This window comes from Oreochromis niloticus, linkage group LG17 (assembly GCF_001858045.2).
Source record: "Oreochromis niloticus isolate F11D_XX linkage group LG17, O_niloticus_UMD_NMBU, whole genome shotgun sequence".
Classification (NCBI taxonomy): domain Eukaryota; kingdom Metazoa; phylum Chordata; class Actinopteri; order Cichliformes; family Cichlidae; genus Oreochromis; species Oreochromis niloticus.
Genome location: NC_031981.2, coordinates 862707 through 879036, shown reverse-complemented (window position 1 = coordinate 879036; position 16330 = coordinate 862707). Strand labels below are relative to the sequence as shown.

The following is a 16330-nucleotide window of genomic DNA, read 5'->3' as shown; positions in this document are numbered from 1 at the left end:
CCTTTTTGAGTTTATTTTTCATTGGATCGTGTTTATAAATTCTTTTTGCCAGACCTCTCTGATGTAAAATAAGTGTTTACTAATAATTTTAAAATGTAAACGTTTATTAATAAAAGTAAATGCACTTTTTTAACCAACCTACGAATATGTCTGCTGGCTTCTTCAGCTCAGATGATCCACGTGATAAATGAAGCATGAAAGGTGTGGATATATCTCATATTTAATCATCTGTACATGAAACCCTACACAGACTTTTTGCCCGTATTCATCTTGTTGTGTATGATGGATGTTTTCCCATTTCTAACATTTGATACATTCAGTTTAAAACCTGATGGCATGTTGGCTGAGCACTGACAACAGCTCCATTGACTCTATAAATAAATGAAAAATAAATGAAACCTGAGATGCTCCCGTGCCTTTACTGACTGCTATCACATGATAACAAATAACAAAGGATAACCAAAGAGGATCCCCCCCCCATAAAGAAGTAAACTGGTTAATTTTTTTGTCTGGCTCAGGAGTATCAAACTCATTTTACATCGTGGGCCACAAACAGCCCGCTGGACCAGCGACGCTCTGCTTTGTGTCTGTGTAGATGAAGTCACACATTTAACTGATGATGAAGAAACAGCTGCTGTGACAAAGAGAGAAATCTGTCTGCACGACTCTTTATAAATGTGTAAAATTACAGAAAGTTACAAGTTTTTTAAACTGTAGTTGAAACTGTATATAGTTTATTTTATGTAATATTCAGTACTTAACTGTACATTTGAGTCTTTTTCAAGAAGGTGATTTTTTATTCATGTTACTTCTACCGGGCAGAACACATGAGGTCTCTACAAATGTGAAACTTTTTGTCCTCCACGGCGGAAAATGGCTAAAAATAAAACGTGTATCACGGGTTTATCCAGCTCCTACTTTTATACATTCTGCACTCATCCTTTCAGTCTCCAGTATCATTGAAATGCAGCCAGACGCTGCTCGTTTGAGGTTTGCATTTAAATCCGGCTCCCCGTCTCTCTGCGTACCTGGCCTGTACCACTGCACTTGCTATCTTTGGAACGTCTGACCCCTTTCCTTCTTTCACATAGTGGTATGATCCCAGTCTGCCATTGGCCGCGTGGCGTGTCCATTAAAATAAAGTCCCACAGGGCTGAAGGTTTGACTTCCACGTACCGAGGGCCCATTAATAACTGCTGTATGAAATTATCTCGTGGGCCGGACATAACTGTATCCACATCCAGCTTGACGTCCCCGGTCTGGTTTTAATGTTGTAGATCTATCAGCCCCACTGTATGCTACCAGTTCTGTGACAAATGAGCTTTACTGACAGAAAACATGCAAAAATGCTTCTAACAAGCTGAACAGACAGCAGTGGACAGCACAATCATCAGACGTAGCTGCTCTGGATCACAGGGAAGCACATTAGCAGCGCTGCATAAAGAGCTCTTTGAGCAAGAGCCTATCAGCTGAAATGAATATTGATACCATGCAGCACTGGCACTAACACTCACTGCATAAACGCTTTGGTTCCTTGCTCAATGACGCGCAACTCCTTCCTTTGAATGTTTCATGACAGCAGCTACATCATTTAGACACAATTTGTCAGCAAGCAGCTGTACAGAGACCTGCAAGATGGATAGACTGAGAAACACATTCAAAGTTCAACTTTTGGGCTACTTCAACAAGGATTAGAGGTGATTAGGGAGGAGAGGAGGAGGAGGAACACAGGTCTCCTCCAACACGCAGAACTAAATGACATTTGATGGAGCGAGGCTTGAAAACATTCAGGAAGCTTCTTATTTTTACACATTATACCACTAATCATCGAGGCAGTTTAAGTAAGACAAATCAAAGCTACATACGTCAAAAGTGGAAATTAAATAATGCCTCTGCTAAAGAGTCACTCATGTGTACCCTGAAATCAGTGAACAGATGTCTCCCCACCTGCCCAAGAAAACAGACAGCGTGTTTTCTTTCCAAGTTCAGCTTTTCCCAATATTTGGAAAATGGAAGATGGAAATGGTGGGGCACTTTTGTTGGAGGTCTTTTCGTTAGAAACACACGGAGAGCTCAATTCTACAATAAGAACGATGTTTCCACCATCATGATGATGTTATGACAGCACAGTGAGGATTTACATAATAATGGGGAAATGGTTCAGATTAATATCATCACTTTATACCTTGTTAAAAACTAGTGTTTGGAAAAATGGGGGACTGTATCTGTAATATGTGATGACTGTAATAGTTGAACAGGTGAGGTTATAGTTTTTGTTAAAAGCCTTGAATTAAAGCTGAAAGTCTGAACTTCAATTGCATCTTAATTGTAATAATGTAAACAGGCAACATGACAAAAGTTGTGTCATTTTCCATAATCCTTACAAGCCCTAACTGTAAGAAGATACCGTTTATACAACTGTTGAGGCTGAGCCCTCTCTGCTGGCTTTTCAGTGATTAATAGCTGGCAGACACTTACACTGAGCAGGCCTCCCTGGCTCCTTGTATGGCCAAACACCTTCTCTACGGTGCAGTCCTGCAGTGGATAGGCGTGCTCGGCAGTAAACTTCTGTCCACTGGTGGAATGTAGGGAGCTGCAACGCTTGACCTGTAGCAGCATGTCGGAGAACAGGAAGAACATTTTAGGCTTGGCCTCTGCACCCTTTGGCGGGACCACCTTCAGCCAGCCCTCGCAGATGTACCACCTCCCTGTGACAGGAGTAAGAACAAACAGAAAACAATATTATAAACATATACATCCATCCTGCAGGCCACATTTGGCCCTTTGTTTGTCCATGACCAGTTTGCACAGGGTCAGTGCGAACTTGGGATTTAAACATAAACATGTATTCATTAACAGAGCCATAGGAGGCCACATGCCAGCATACTCGTAGTGCAGGTCCCAAGGCTGGATAAATAGGGAGGGTTACATCGCATTCATCATGAATGAGTGGATCTGTCAGGGCCTGGGTGCTGTTGGCCAGCAGGGTGCTGAAACTTTGTTACCGCTGGCAAAAGACAAAGAAAGAGGCAGGGGGAAAGGTGTGTCAGGAGGAAGCAGGAGAGAAGAAATGCAGGAGTGTGGAGGTGCGAGTAGGGACTTTAAAGCCTGCTAACATGCTAAACACAAATTCTATCGTTCAACTATACACCTTCTCAAAAGATTAGAGATGAATATAAACTAAAGTGGCACTTGAACACCATGAAATATTTGGGTGTAACCTTGACAATTTCCACCTTCTACAGATCATTAGAAGAAGATAGACAGGACACAACCTTTTACCTTAAAAAGAAATGGGAAGCTGAACTGACCATAAATATAACAGAGAAGGAATGTGTGAAATACAACACAGCACAACGAATTCGCCGTTGTGGAGGGAATTTTGCTGGAACATTTTGACGCGTTTTTTCATGACACCCAAAATTAAAAGTAAACAGATCTCAAGTCCACAGAAATGTTGGAGACTGTGTGGAGAAACAGAAGCTGATCACTCACATGTCTTCTGGAAGTGCATAAAAATAAAAAAGTATTGGGAAGACCTTAAAATGACCATGGATAATATTCTGGGTCATGCACTCCCAAACACCTGTCAAGTGATGTACCTTGGAAACATAAAGGAACAGATACAAAAGGAGGACTTATATCTAGTAAAAATAATTCTAGCTGCAACAACGAAGCAATCACAAAGAAGTGGTTACACCCAGACCCTCCCACTCAACAAGATTGGATTAGGATTGTAGAAGGTATCTCAGAGATGGAAAAAATAACATTCAATATTAGACTGATGGGATGTAAATATGATAGACAATGGAGGAAGTGGAAAGATAAAAAGAAATTTGCATGTGATAGAAGCTGGAAAAAGAAATGTAAACTCCAGACTGTTTGTTTGTTTGTAATTTTCTTTACTGTATCATTTTCAATGTTAACTAAAACTAATAAAAATTAAAGTTGAAAAAATAAAGCCTGCTAACATGACGGAGAGAAAGAAGGCAGACATATGTGAATGCAGGAGACATGGAAGCGAGGTGGATTCAAGCTGTTCTAGCATGGTGTAGATAGCACGTGACATAGAGTAGGGTTAACCTTAAAAGAACAGTATGCAAATAGTTTTGGCAAAGTGAAGAAAGCGTTAGTCAGGATCACTTTGAAGGTGGAAATCAAAGAGCTGATTTTGAATGTTGTCAGTGTATATGGCTCTCAGGCTGGCTGTCAGAGTAGCAGACTTCAATGGACATATAGATAAAGGGAACAGAGGTGATAATGAGGTGTTGGGTGGCCATGGTGCTAAGGAGAGAAATGCAGAAGGACATGGATTACATGGTAATGGATTTTGTGAAAAAGATGGAAATGGTTGTGGTCAAGACATTTTAAGAAGTCAGAAGAACATAGGTGACATATAACAACAAAGGAAGGTGCACAAAGGTAGGGCTGCTCAATTAATCGAATTTTAATCTAGATTACGATCTGGGTTTTCAACGATCATTAAAAATGACTGAGCCGATTATTAGCACCTCCCTCGTGCTTTACTCTCGCGCTGCTCCGTGTGGCAAATCGAGCGCACCTCTCTGCGTTTCGAACACGCGTCACAAGAGGACCCGAGGGAAGCTCGGAAAGCTAAGCAGAAGTTATTTGGAGAGGAGAGGATAATGGCTGCTGAAGAAAGAATGCCGTTGGTTGAAAAGAGGTAAAACGACTTCAGTGGTGTGGAAACCAATGTTCCCTCTAAGCTGCGCACGTGCGCAATTGCGCACTGCTGGCACGGTCTCTGCGCACGAAAAAATCTAACCTGAATTGAAATTAAAATTAAAACTTTAACAATTCTGTTTTGCAGTGTTAGTCAGTAAGTGACTGGCTGCTCCTGTATGGGATTAGAACGATGCCACCTTATCCCATAGTCCAGCCAATGATGCGATTCACATTCGTATATACGCAGCCAATCAGCGTCGCTGACAGGCTATGACAGCGTCCTTATGTGCCGACACCGGTGTTTTAGCTAGCAAAGCGGCGTGGCTGATGTGCAGTGAAGCCACATTAATGACAACGTGTCCAACCATTGGAGATGTGAGCAGGACAGACGGAACAACTGACGGAAAAAGTGTGGACTTTATACCAGTTTTTAAATTGTGTTGATCGGCCACGTAAAACCAGAGTTATGATAAAAATATCTGCAATGTTTGGTTTTCTTCCTGAATACTATCGTTGTTTATATTTACTGCGGGAAGAAATGGTAAAAACGGCGTTTTATAAAGAAAACGCTCGAAAGCCTGTGAGCAAAAACAAAACCAAAAAACCCCCACCCTTTCCTATTGGTCAAAAAAAGTACCGTGTCGACCAATCAAAAAGTGATATGGCAACGTGGCATCTAGTTGTTAAGAAACGGGGGGAAGTTTTAGGAGTGACGGCGGTGTTCTGAGATGTGAGAGATTTGCGACGTTTAGCGCGAATCTTGTGTAGTTAGTGTGTAGTGTAGTCAACAGTTTTGTTGTGTGTGTCAGAACAATGAGGCGGCTGCTGAATGTTACAGGTGTTACAGGAGTGATACATCTCCTGTTGTCAGGCCTCCAGGTATCAGGCTGTTGTTCTCCTTTCTTTCCTTTAAACTGAAAGAAATATAAGACTGGAAAGTGGTGGCAGGTAGACAGCGTTGGATGTTTGTAGGATGACTGCAGAAATCAAGAAGAGGAAGCTGAGACAGACGGGTTCAAGGTGGGGTGAGATTACATCAGAGATCTACTCTGGGTTACTTTCTGTTTGCAGTGGTGATGCACAGATTGGCAGATGAGGTCAGGCAGGAGTATTAGTGGCCTATGATAACTGCAGATGAGAGTGTAGGGAGCAGACTGAAGAGAGCCTGAAGATGTGGAGGTATGCTCTGAAGAGAAGAGGAATGAAATCAGAATCAGCAAGACAGAATATGTGCGTGAACGGGGGAGACGGGTTTAACAACAGGCATGCAAGGAACAGAGGTAGAGAAACTAGATGAGTTTAAATACCTGGGGTCAACCAGCTAAAGAGATGGACAGTGCACAAGAAATCTGAATCGCCATTACGGCACTAAACATGCAGCGAAATACACAAACCTGACTAACGCAGAGCGAGAACAGACATCTGAACCTTTGCAACAATACTGCAAAAGCAACAACAGCTTTTTTACCAAGCATTACAGACCCAGGGATGAAGAAGTCAAAACCAACTTTGGGATTTCACACAAAATAACAAGAAACAGTAAGCTATTCTTAAATAGTTTACTAATCTGGTGGCCTTTGCATTTCTACAGGGTGGGCCATTTATATGGATACACTGTAATAAAATGGGAATGGTTGGTGATATTAAAGTCCTGTTTGTGGCACATTAGTATATGTGAGGGGGCAAACTCCTCAAGATGGGTGGTGACCATGGTGGCCATTTAGAAGTCGGCCATCTTGGATACAACTTTTGTTTTTTCAATAGGAAGAGGGCCATGTGACACATCAAACTTATTGGTAATGTCACAAGAAAAACAATGGTGTGCTTGGTTTCAACGTAGCTTTATTCTTTCATTTTCATGAGTTATTTACAAGTTTCTGACCACTTATAAAATGTGTTCAATGTGCTGCCCATTGTGTTGGATCGTCAATGCAACCCTCTTCTCCCACTCTTCACACACTGATAGCAACACTGCAGGAGAAATGCCAGCACAGGCATCCAGTATCCGTAGTTTCAGGTGCTGCACATCTCGTATCTTCACACCAGAGACAATTGCCAAAGATAAAAGTCTAAGGGGGGGGTCAGATCAGGAGACCTTGGGGGCCATTCAACTGGCCCACGACGACCAATCCACTTTCCAGGAAACTGTTCATCTAGAAATGCTTGGACCTGGCACCCATAATGTGGTGGTGCACCATCTTGCTGGAAAAACTCAGGGAACGTGCCAGCTTCAGTGCATAAAGAGGCATCCTCCACTTTTTCTCCTCTCCCTTATCTTCCCTGCTTATGTCCTTGTCTAGTCTCGTGGTTTTTTTGTATTTTCCCTGGAACACTCTCTCACAGTCTGTTCTCTAAAACCTAAAAGAGGAATTATGGATTGGATCAACTGGTCCCTAAATGCAATTGACACCCCTTTCTCAACGAGAAGTTTGGGCTTGGGTGAGCCTGAGTGGTGAAGATATCTACCTATTTGGAACCATGGTAACAGGGTTCTGGCTGATCGGAGCTGGCTTGGCCCTGACTTACCGAAGAATTAAGAAAGCGGAACCGGCTGTTCAAACCCCCACAAGGCTGCCCGCTGGGATCGGAACGATGGGAGAGGCGTGAGTTTCTCAAAATGGGCTCATTGAGTCAACACGGATAAGATCTTAGAAAGGCTTACGGCTGCCGTGAATACTCAGAATAAGATCTCTGACTGCAGACTGGATACATCTTGGAAGGCCTAGCCCGGAATAACATCTCTGGGCGCAAAAATGGATGACATCTCGGGGAGGCACACTGCCGTGAGTTCTCAGAAATTGGCTCCTTGAGCACAAGAAGTGACAACATCACAGAACGCAAGTATGGCGAAGCTCGCGGCTCTCCAACGGGAGATTGAGAGACCAGTGTTGGACTGTAGAACTGCTTTGAAATTCATATGAGCTGTTCGCACTAAAGTAAAAAATAACATCACTTATGCGGATACCCCTTTGGTGCCAGCTGCAAGGCTGGAGCTGAACAAAACACCCTGGTAACGACTGTGTTTAGTCTGTTCCTTCCCATTCCATGCAAGGCCACCTGGGTTGGCTAGACGACTGTTTACTTAGCCTGGTAGGGCGAAGGACACTGTCTCAGCTGAACTCTGGACACGCACACACATACATATACTGATACTGATAAGCACTCACCGACGCATCACCCTCCATACCCCGGATCCAACGCCACCTCCAACGCTTACCTCCCCTCTGATGTGGACATCGGGTCAGTTGGAGGCGCAGTCGAAAGATTGCAGCGGTCCCAGATCAGATGTACACACTGGAACTCTTTCCCATGTTGCTTGTCTGTGTTTATTGTGCTATGGTGTGTTGATATCTGTGCATTCCTGTATTATCCTTTTGTGTTACATATTTCGATGTTTTTTTCCTCGCTACCTAGCCTGACCTGTCTCCCCAATGTGATGTTTGTGTATTGTATGTACGGTCGGCAAGGTCTGTCATCTCGGTTGTGGGCAAAAGACCTGCAACTGACAAATAAAGGCTATCTCATCTCATCTCTCATCTCAAACACATCATGTAGCAACTTCAAATATCCAGTGGCCTTGAGGTTTCCATTGATGAAGAATGGACCCACTATCGTTGTACCCCATATACCACACCAAACCATCACTTTTGTTGTTCCAACAGTCTTGGAGGGATCCATCCAATGTGGGTTAGTGTCAGACCAATAGCGGTGGTTTTGTTCGTTAACTTCACCATTCACATAAAAGTTTGCCTCATCACTGAACAAAATCTTCTGCGTGAACTGAGGGTCCTGTTCCAATTTTTGTTTTGCCCATTCTGCAAATTCTGTGCGCCGATCTGGGTCATCCTCGTTGAGATGCTGCAGTAGCTGGAGTTTGTAAGGGTGCCATTTGTGAGTAGCTAATATCCGCCGAAGGGATGTTCGACTAATGCCACTCTCCAGTGACATGCGGCGAGTGCTACGCTGTGGGCTCTTGCTGAATGAAGCTAGGACAGCCACTGATGTTTCTTCATTAGTGACAGTTTTCTTGCGTCCGCATTTTGGCAAATCCAACACTGAACCAGTTTCACGAAACTTAGCAAGCAGTTTGCTAACTGTAGCATGGGAGATGGGTGGTCTCGTAGGGTGTCTTGCATTGAAATCTGCTGCAATGACCCGGTTACTGCGTTCACCAGATATCAACACAATTTTGATCCGTTCCTCATGTGTTAACCTCTTCGACATGTCAATGGCTGTGAACCAAGAGAAACTTGTAAATAACTCATGAAAGAATAAAGTTACGTTGAAACCAAGCACACCATTGTTTTTCTTGTGACATTACCAATAAGTTTGATGTGTCACATGGCCCTCTTCCTATTGAAAAAACAAAAGTTGTATCCAAGATGGCCGACTTCTAAATGGCCACCATGGTCACCACCCATCTTGAGGAGTTTGCCCCCTCACATATACTAATGTGCCACAAACAGGACTTTAATATCACCAACCATTCCCATTTTATTACGGTGTATCCATATAAATGGCCCACCCTGTAAATACACTAAAAAAAACCAAGGACTTCAGAATGAGCCCCTCTCCTTGTGAACTGTGATAACATAGATTAAAGAACAACGTGTGAAATCTGAAGCTTCAGTTGAAAAGCAAACTGAAACAAGAGTTGTGATGTTCTCGACACAGGTAACTGGATGCTTTGACAGGCTGGGGCTGGAATAAGACCAACAGGCAGGTGTTACAATCATGGGTGTCCAAATCTGAAATGGAAAAATGTTGGACGGGAGGGGCGGGGCCATCTGCCGCGACACCAACCGGTCGCAGCAGATGGCCCCGCCTAAAGCATCTTTATGCGACTGTTGTTGTGATTTGGCGCTGTATAAATAAAATTGAACTGGATGCCCGATAAAGTGACTCAAATAAACCCAGAACTCAAATTGGCATTTCTGCTTTGTATTACACACCAGGAGGTCTTGTAGAGATCAATTCTCGAAATTAACCAAACAGCAAACTTCATTAGAGCACGACACACAATCACAGACTGTTTTTTTTTTTGCATTTTGAATCACTATTCCAGTAGTGTAGTAGTAGCATCACTGAGCTGTTGGTCCTATTCGGAGTCACAAACATTCTCAGGGGTGAACGAGTCCACATACAGATCCTCTCTCGGTGTCATCGGCTCTCCTCTGTATTTCCACCTCAGACACCGAACCTGACTGTAATAAACTCACTCAAACATAAAGCAGACTAGATTTCTTGCTAAAAACCAAATAAACTGAAAAGCTGCTGATGAAGAAGTTAAACTACAAGCAAGATAGCAAAAACACTTTCAGACTTCTCACATCCACATTTAGTTTCCAATTGTTTTTCAGAATATTGATTATATATTGATAAAACACTGAAAATGGTAAGAATAACCATTTTTACTGAGTCTATTTCACAGTTTCATTGCCTAATTGTGTTACCAGGAGCAGTTTTAGTATTTTTTGGTGCAGCTCTTCATAACAGGCCCAGTTTCTCATATGGCCATTTGGAAAAATCATTGCCCACTACTGGTTTTACCCTGTGACATTTATAAAGACTGCTCTGACTACTTTTAATAATAAATTTGCCAGAAATAAGTTTATTTTGACCCATGGCTATCTTTGAACACTGACTGTGAACAGTTATCCCCATTTCGATTCAAGTGTATTTATATAGTGCCAATCACAACAACAGTCACCTCAAGCCTCAAACTCTGTGCAGCACATCAATTTCATGCTATTGGAACCATGTTAAACTGCATTGTCCCTCTTAAGTAGATAAACTGAAATTGTAATTCGAGGCACTTTATATTGTAGTGTAAAGACCCCATAATCTTAGAAAGAAAACTACAACAATATTTTGCCTTCTACAACAAGAAGGCCGAGTAATTTCTAGTATTTCGGTGTGGTCGCTGAGGAAAACTCATCTCTTTCACTATGATTGGCAGCAGGATGCTGATAGCTAATAAGCAAGCAGGGCTGACATTTGGATATATAAGATTAAAATTTATCCTGAGTCCAGGGCATTTTTGTAATTGCCCGAGCAAATAGCCTGTGATTGCAGTGAGCCCGAGTGGCCGAAGCTGTGCCTCTGGGGCTCGGAGAGGACATTTTCAGCTACAGACAAGTCCAGTGAGATTAAGTGGCTGGGCCGAGTGGGGATCAAATTGCTTTTAAAATGCCAAAATCTCAAACAGAAAAACAGTCAAGACACATGCTATGACACTTTGTGGTGTTGTGTGAAGACTGGAGAAGTGGTTTTGATAATTTGATTAAATCTATTTTACGTAAAATCTTATACATAACATAAACTGAAAACAATAAAATCATTTTAATAAGTTTAACAAAGAAAATCAGCAGAATCATAACAAACTGAAACAGCTGATTACAAAAACAATGACTGACTTTAGCGGCATTCACTCGGAAAACAATCTAAGGAAAAAGAAGAAAGAGCAGAGAAGGACAAGAACAAACGTGCTCTGAAGGGAAAAATAAAGACCCACTTATCAAACCAGCCTAGGTCTTTCTTCCAAAATTTTTGCTCGAGTGCAAATAATCCCTTTAGTGTGTATCAGCAAAATAGACTCATTCTCCACTCATTCTTAGCCTCAGATCTCTAAAAAAATTTAACTCACAGATGCTGGACACTTTTTCCATGTGGTAAATTGGACGGTACAGGTTTATCTTCCAACAGCCATAAGCAGAGGATTGTAATGGTTTGCCATTTTGGGGCTGGGTTTTGTTGTCCTTTTTTTTCCTCCTTTGTCCCTTATAATCATTTGCGGATCGATCTGCCAGGCTGGCTTGACATTCTTGCCCCACATTGGGGCGGAGTCTTCCTGGCAGTTGTCCTTCCCGCACCTGTTCTAACGCCTCTTTTCCACAAGCAACCACTTGGCCCAGCTTGGTTTGGCCTGACTTTTAGTGTTCAAAGAGTATTATTGTAGGATCTTAAAACATAAAGCACCTTGAGGTGACTGTTGTTGTGATTTGGCGCTATATAAAAAAAAATTGAATTGAAGAAGTTGACCTGTTTCACTTAAAATTTGAACTGGTCATAAGATTATTCTTTTTGCCATTTTGTAGTCACACCATGTTATGAAGCTTTTAGCACAACTTAGTAAATGCATATCAGTGTTCTATTGAATGTTATCAGTCTTAATAAGTCAGCAATATCAGTCTGCAATAAGTTAATCAACCGATTCGCACTACAACCTGGTTTGCCTCTTATCTGTAGTTATTTATATTTAATTTAATAACTGTACAGTACTCTGTTTATAGTAACCATTGTCCTTAATGTAAATATGTAAAAAAAATTGTGTATGTTTCTGTTCTGTGTCCTGTGTGCTGTTTGTTTGTATATGTGTCTTTCTGGCTGCTGTTACAACCAAATTTCCCCTTGTGGGACAATTAAAGGATTATTCTATTCTATTCTATTAATTCTTGCTTAGGTAGTCATGTGTAACCAGTGTCCAGTACGCTGAAACTGTATCCTGTAGGGTTGGGCGATATGTAAAAATTTTCCAACCGACAATCGTCAGTCCAATAATCAACGATGGGCGATATATTCACTCACGCGCAGACTTTTTGATGTAATCATGCACGGACTGATTTGCGTGTTTACAACACAGAAGGAGTCCAAACATGGACGAACTAATTTCCCCAAAAAACAAAAACAAAAAATGCTGAAATGCGGTCATGATGAATAAAATTTTTAACGTGCCAACCCGTCTGGAGCGCAGAACAAACTTTGGACAAACTGCCGAAATGCGTTGACAGAGACATTTCAGGGATTTTGACTGATCCAGATGGGATCAGTCAAAATGATCCAGATGGGTTAATTGTTAATCGCGTTAGTCGTGATGACGGCGCGTTAACGCTGACAGCACTAAAAAAATATAAAGTCGCCAATTTGGGATTTCTTTGGCTTTAAACCAGATGAAAGAGGCAAACCTGAGGATGTAACCAAAGCGGTGTGCCGCTTGTGCAGACGTGTAGTGCGAGCAAAGGACTCGAACACGACTAACTTGCGTGAGCATGCACGTGTCCACCATCCGGCTGAGTCTGCTAGGCTATCAGCAGCTTCTGCAGCAACAAGCATCTGGGCGCGCTCTGAGGAGGGGGCACTTGCTCGTAGTTGACTACTTCTAGCTCCATCATTATTAGCAAACTTACTCATGGGCAAATAAATAAATAAATCACCCTTGTAAAAACTATCGATGATAACCTCAGCCTATCATCGATAGTTGATATATTCATCCAATCGCCCAACCCTAGTATCCTGTACATCGGATGTGTCCGAGGCCAGGAGAATAACAGATTGAGCAGATTGAGGGCAAGTCAGGGTTAGTATTGGTGGGTGTGTCGAGTCCACAGGTACTTTATCCTCATTGTTTGGGAATGCCCAGTGTTGGGGGCATTGTGCTAAGCTGCACTGAAATCTAAGGAATTGTTGAATGCAAGAGCAGAAAGATTGAACAATACTACAGCTGTCAAGTCAGTAAAATATCAAAGTAATCAATCAAATCGCAGCTATAATTCAAAACATGTATTTTTGTATAACAATGGATATTGAAACATAAATGGAGACTTGATAAAGAATGAGCAGAAAAATCAGATTTTTAATGTCCACACACTCATTTTCTTTCACGTATCCTCTGACAGAGGAGAAGTGTCCAGCACGGAGACAGACACCCACTCGTGCTCACATTCATACATGGACAGCGTTTTCTGTGCTAGAAATACTTCATCACTCTCTTAAGTGACTTCGTCAGTCTCAGCTGACGCAGTTTGTCTTAACCTTTTACACGGTATATCTGCATGCCTAAAACACTGACCAACAATGAGCCATGAGGTCAGTTTCATGATCATTAATATGCAAAATGTCATTGCTACGATCAACGGCCACGAGTCCCGTTCACAGAGAGCGGGGGGATGGCTGCAGCATCGTAAGACGTTAGAATATGTAATCTAGCCTTCTCCTTGGTTCAGAGATGAGCGTTCACTGTTTTTCACCTAAATGACTCAACTTTGACTTGACTCCCCATTGAGTTTAACTAATCCTCGACAGAGATTCAAAAATCCTCTTCTTGTTATAATATCTGTGTATAATATAATGTAATAGCTGTTATATTGAACTCAATATAAAAGTTTTGAAATTTTGGATTTTTGCACTAACTACTCAAAAAACATTTGTATTTCTACTTTCTATTTATTGAAGCTTGTATTAATCATAATGTAATTAGAAAAAACAGACTGCGAAATGATAGATGATGCATAAGGAAAATTGTGTGAAACTATCAATGACATAAAGGATACAAGAGGCGAATCCATGTGAAACATGATATAAAATGTGAGACATCTTTGTTTTAAAATAAAGGAACAGACAGGCAGACATAAAACCGTGGCCTCCCAGGGAAAGAGGCTGGCTGCCTGCTGCACTGATGTCCCATTGATTCAGGCTTTGTGGCGCACAAACACCCCCCCTCATCTCCTACAGAGCTACTTAATATGTTTGAGGGGCTCCAATGCTTCTCATCTGTCAAAGGCAGCTTTTCTTTTACCCACATTAGAGGTGGCATTGGTGGGGAGGAAGGAGAATGAGTCGGTGTGGGGTTGCGGGGTGAGGTGGTACTCCTGCAGCTCTGAAGTCTGCCTGGTGGGACCAGAGCTTTATTGGCTGGAAAGGAAGCTGACAGCAGAGTTTTGAGGGCCTGAGAACTTGGATGAGAGAAAGCTTTTGAAACTAATGCCCACATCGGCATTAGAAAGAAGAGCTGCTATTCAGCCTTCACTTCCAGCCTATACAACACAAACAGCCACACATACACACAGAAAACACGCCTTCATATCCAAGCACACAAACACAGACTCAGGACATCATGCATACATGTATTTCCTCAAATCCAGCACACACTCCCACAGAGAACACATTTTGGCTTCCTTTTTAACTTTGGGTCCACGAGATGAGTTCTGACTGGTCGTGGGGGACAGTGGCAGGGCGAGCAGAGCAACATCCAGGACAAAAAGGGCGTGGAGTGGCTGGAAGAACAGGACCACTGGTTGAAAAGCAGAGAGGCCGTGGGGAAATAAAAGAACAGGACATAATACAGATACAGGTAAAAAAAAACCTGATGATTCACTAATTATTATTAATATGATGTGTAACGTACACTATACTGATTATTTGCTCATCATAAATGATATCTCGAGCTTTAATCCATAGAGTTTGATATGTCAGCCCACAGCTTCAACTCTTCTGTGAAGGCGATCCACGAAGGTTGACCATTATTCCAGAAGCACTTGTGAGGTCAAACACTGATGTGAGACAAGAAGGCTGTGGGTAAGGACTCCGGCTGGTCAAGATCTTCCACACCAAGCTCAGGAAGAGGCCATCCTCAAATTGTTCCCACAAAGTTGGGAGCATGAAATGGTCCAAAATGTCTTGGCTCCAGCATTACGAGTTCCTGTCACTGGAACTAAGGGGCCTCAGACTAAAATCCCACCTCCATCAACCTGGGCACAGTGCAGGCAGTACCATTCTCCTGACAACTGCTAAACCAAGACTCATCCATCGGATCGCTGGGCAAAGAAACATCGTTACAGAGACCACATCTCCACTTCCACTTCTAATGGCGGCGTGCCACCACACCCGACGCTTTGCATTGTAGTTAGTGAAGGCTTGGAAGCAGCTGCTTGGCCATGGAAACCAAGAGGTCACATGGAGTTTGGAGGTCTGTAGTGGCTGACTTTATTGAAACGTAGTGACCTCTACTCAATGTGCCGCAGCATTCTCTGACGCCACGCTGTGATTTTACACGGCCTACCACTTTGTGGACGAGTTGTCGTCTTTCCCAGTCACTTCCACTAACAGCTGTGGAATATTTAGTAATGAGGAAATCTCACGATTGGACTTGTTGCACACTTCTGCCAATATAGTGTACTTCTAAATAATGCTCTACTATTTATGAATTTTGAACAATATGGATGAGTTTCTTCTTAATAACCTCACTTCCCCTTTAGTTTATGTGTGCTGGTCTGGTTTTCCTTTCTCCCCCGGTGTGTCCCAGAAGGCATAGATGCATGCATGCAATAGATGCAGGAACAGAGAAGATGTATAGAGGTAGTTCTTGAAGGAGATCAAAAGAATATTTAATGAGAGGATCTAACCTGGAGCCAACACCTTCATCTTTCGCCCTTTCAGCAGTTTCTGCACACGGCAAAGCTCCAAGTGGTTCTCATGGCGCCGGGTATTGTCGTCAATACGCTGGGACACCTCACACACGGCAGTCATTGCTCCTAAAACACAAACAGTTTTTTCAGTGCAACTGCTTTATATAATATAATATGTCTGGGTAAAAAAAGTAAAAACAAAGTCACAATGTATTATTTTGTAGAGCATGTGTCATGGTCTGGAAAATATAAATCTAAAGACTGACTAAGAACAGCAAAAACATTCATTGGTATATTTACAAATATTAAAATGATGGTTGTATAGAACAGTAATGAATAAATGCTATTAGTGTGAAAATGACTGCAGCACAATGTTTTTATTACAGTGTTTTAATATTTGTGGGACAGAAACAGAAAAATATTACTATTAGATGGAGGTCTTAGTGGCAGGTGAGAACAGC

The 16330-nt window shown here is 42.2% G+C and overlaps 1 protein-coding gene across 1 annotated transcript in view; it reads right to left on the bottom strand.

Annotated features, from left to right (window-relative positions):
- arhgef39 (Rho guanine nucleotide exchange factor (GEF) 39) overlaps positions 1-16330 on the bottom strand; it is a 64329-nt gene that overhangs the window by 12459 nt on the left and 35540 nt on the right. Inside the window, exons 7-8 of the mRNA XM_005460358.4 lie at positions 15867-15995; positions 2479-2708 (exon numbers count right to left, since the gene is read on the bottom strand). Of these exons, the coding sequence (XP_005460415.1) occupies positions 2479-2708; positions 15867-15995 (359 nt within the window). The remainder of the gene's footprint in view (positions 1-2478; positions 2709-15866; positions 15996-16330) is intronic.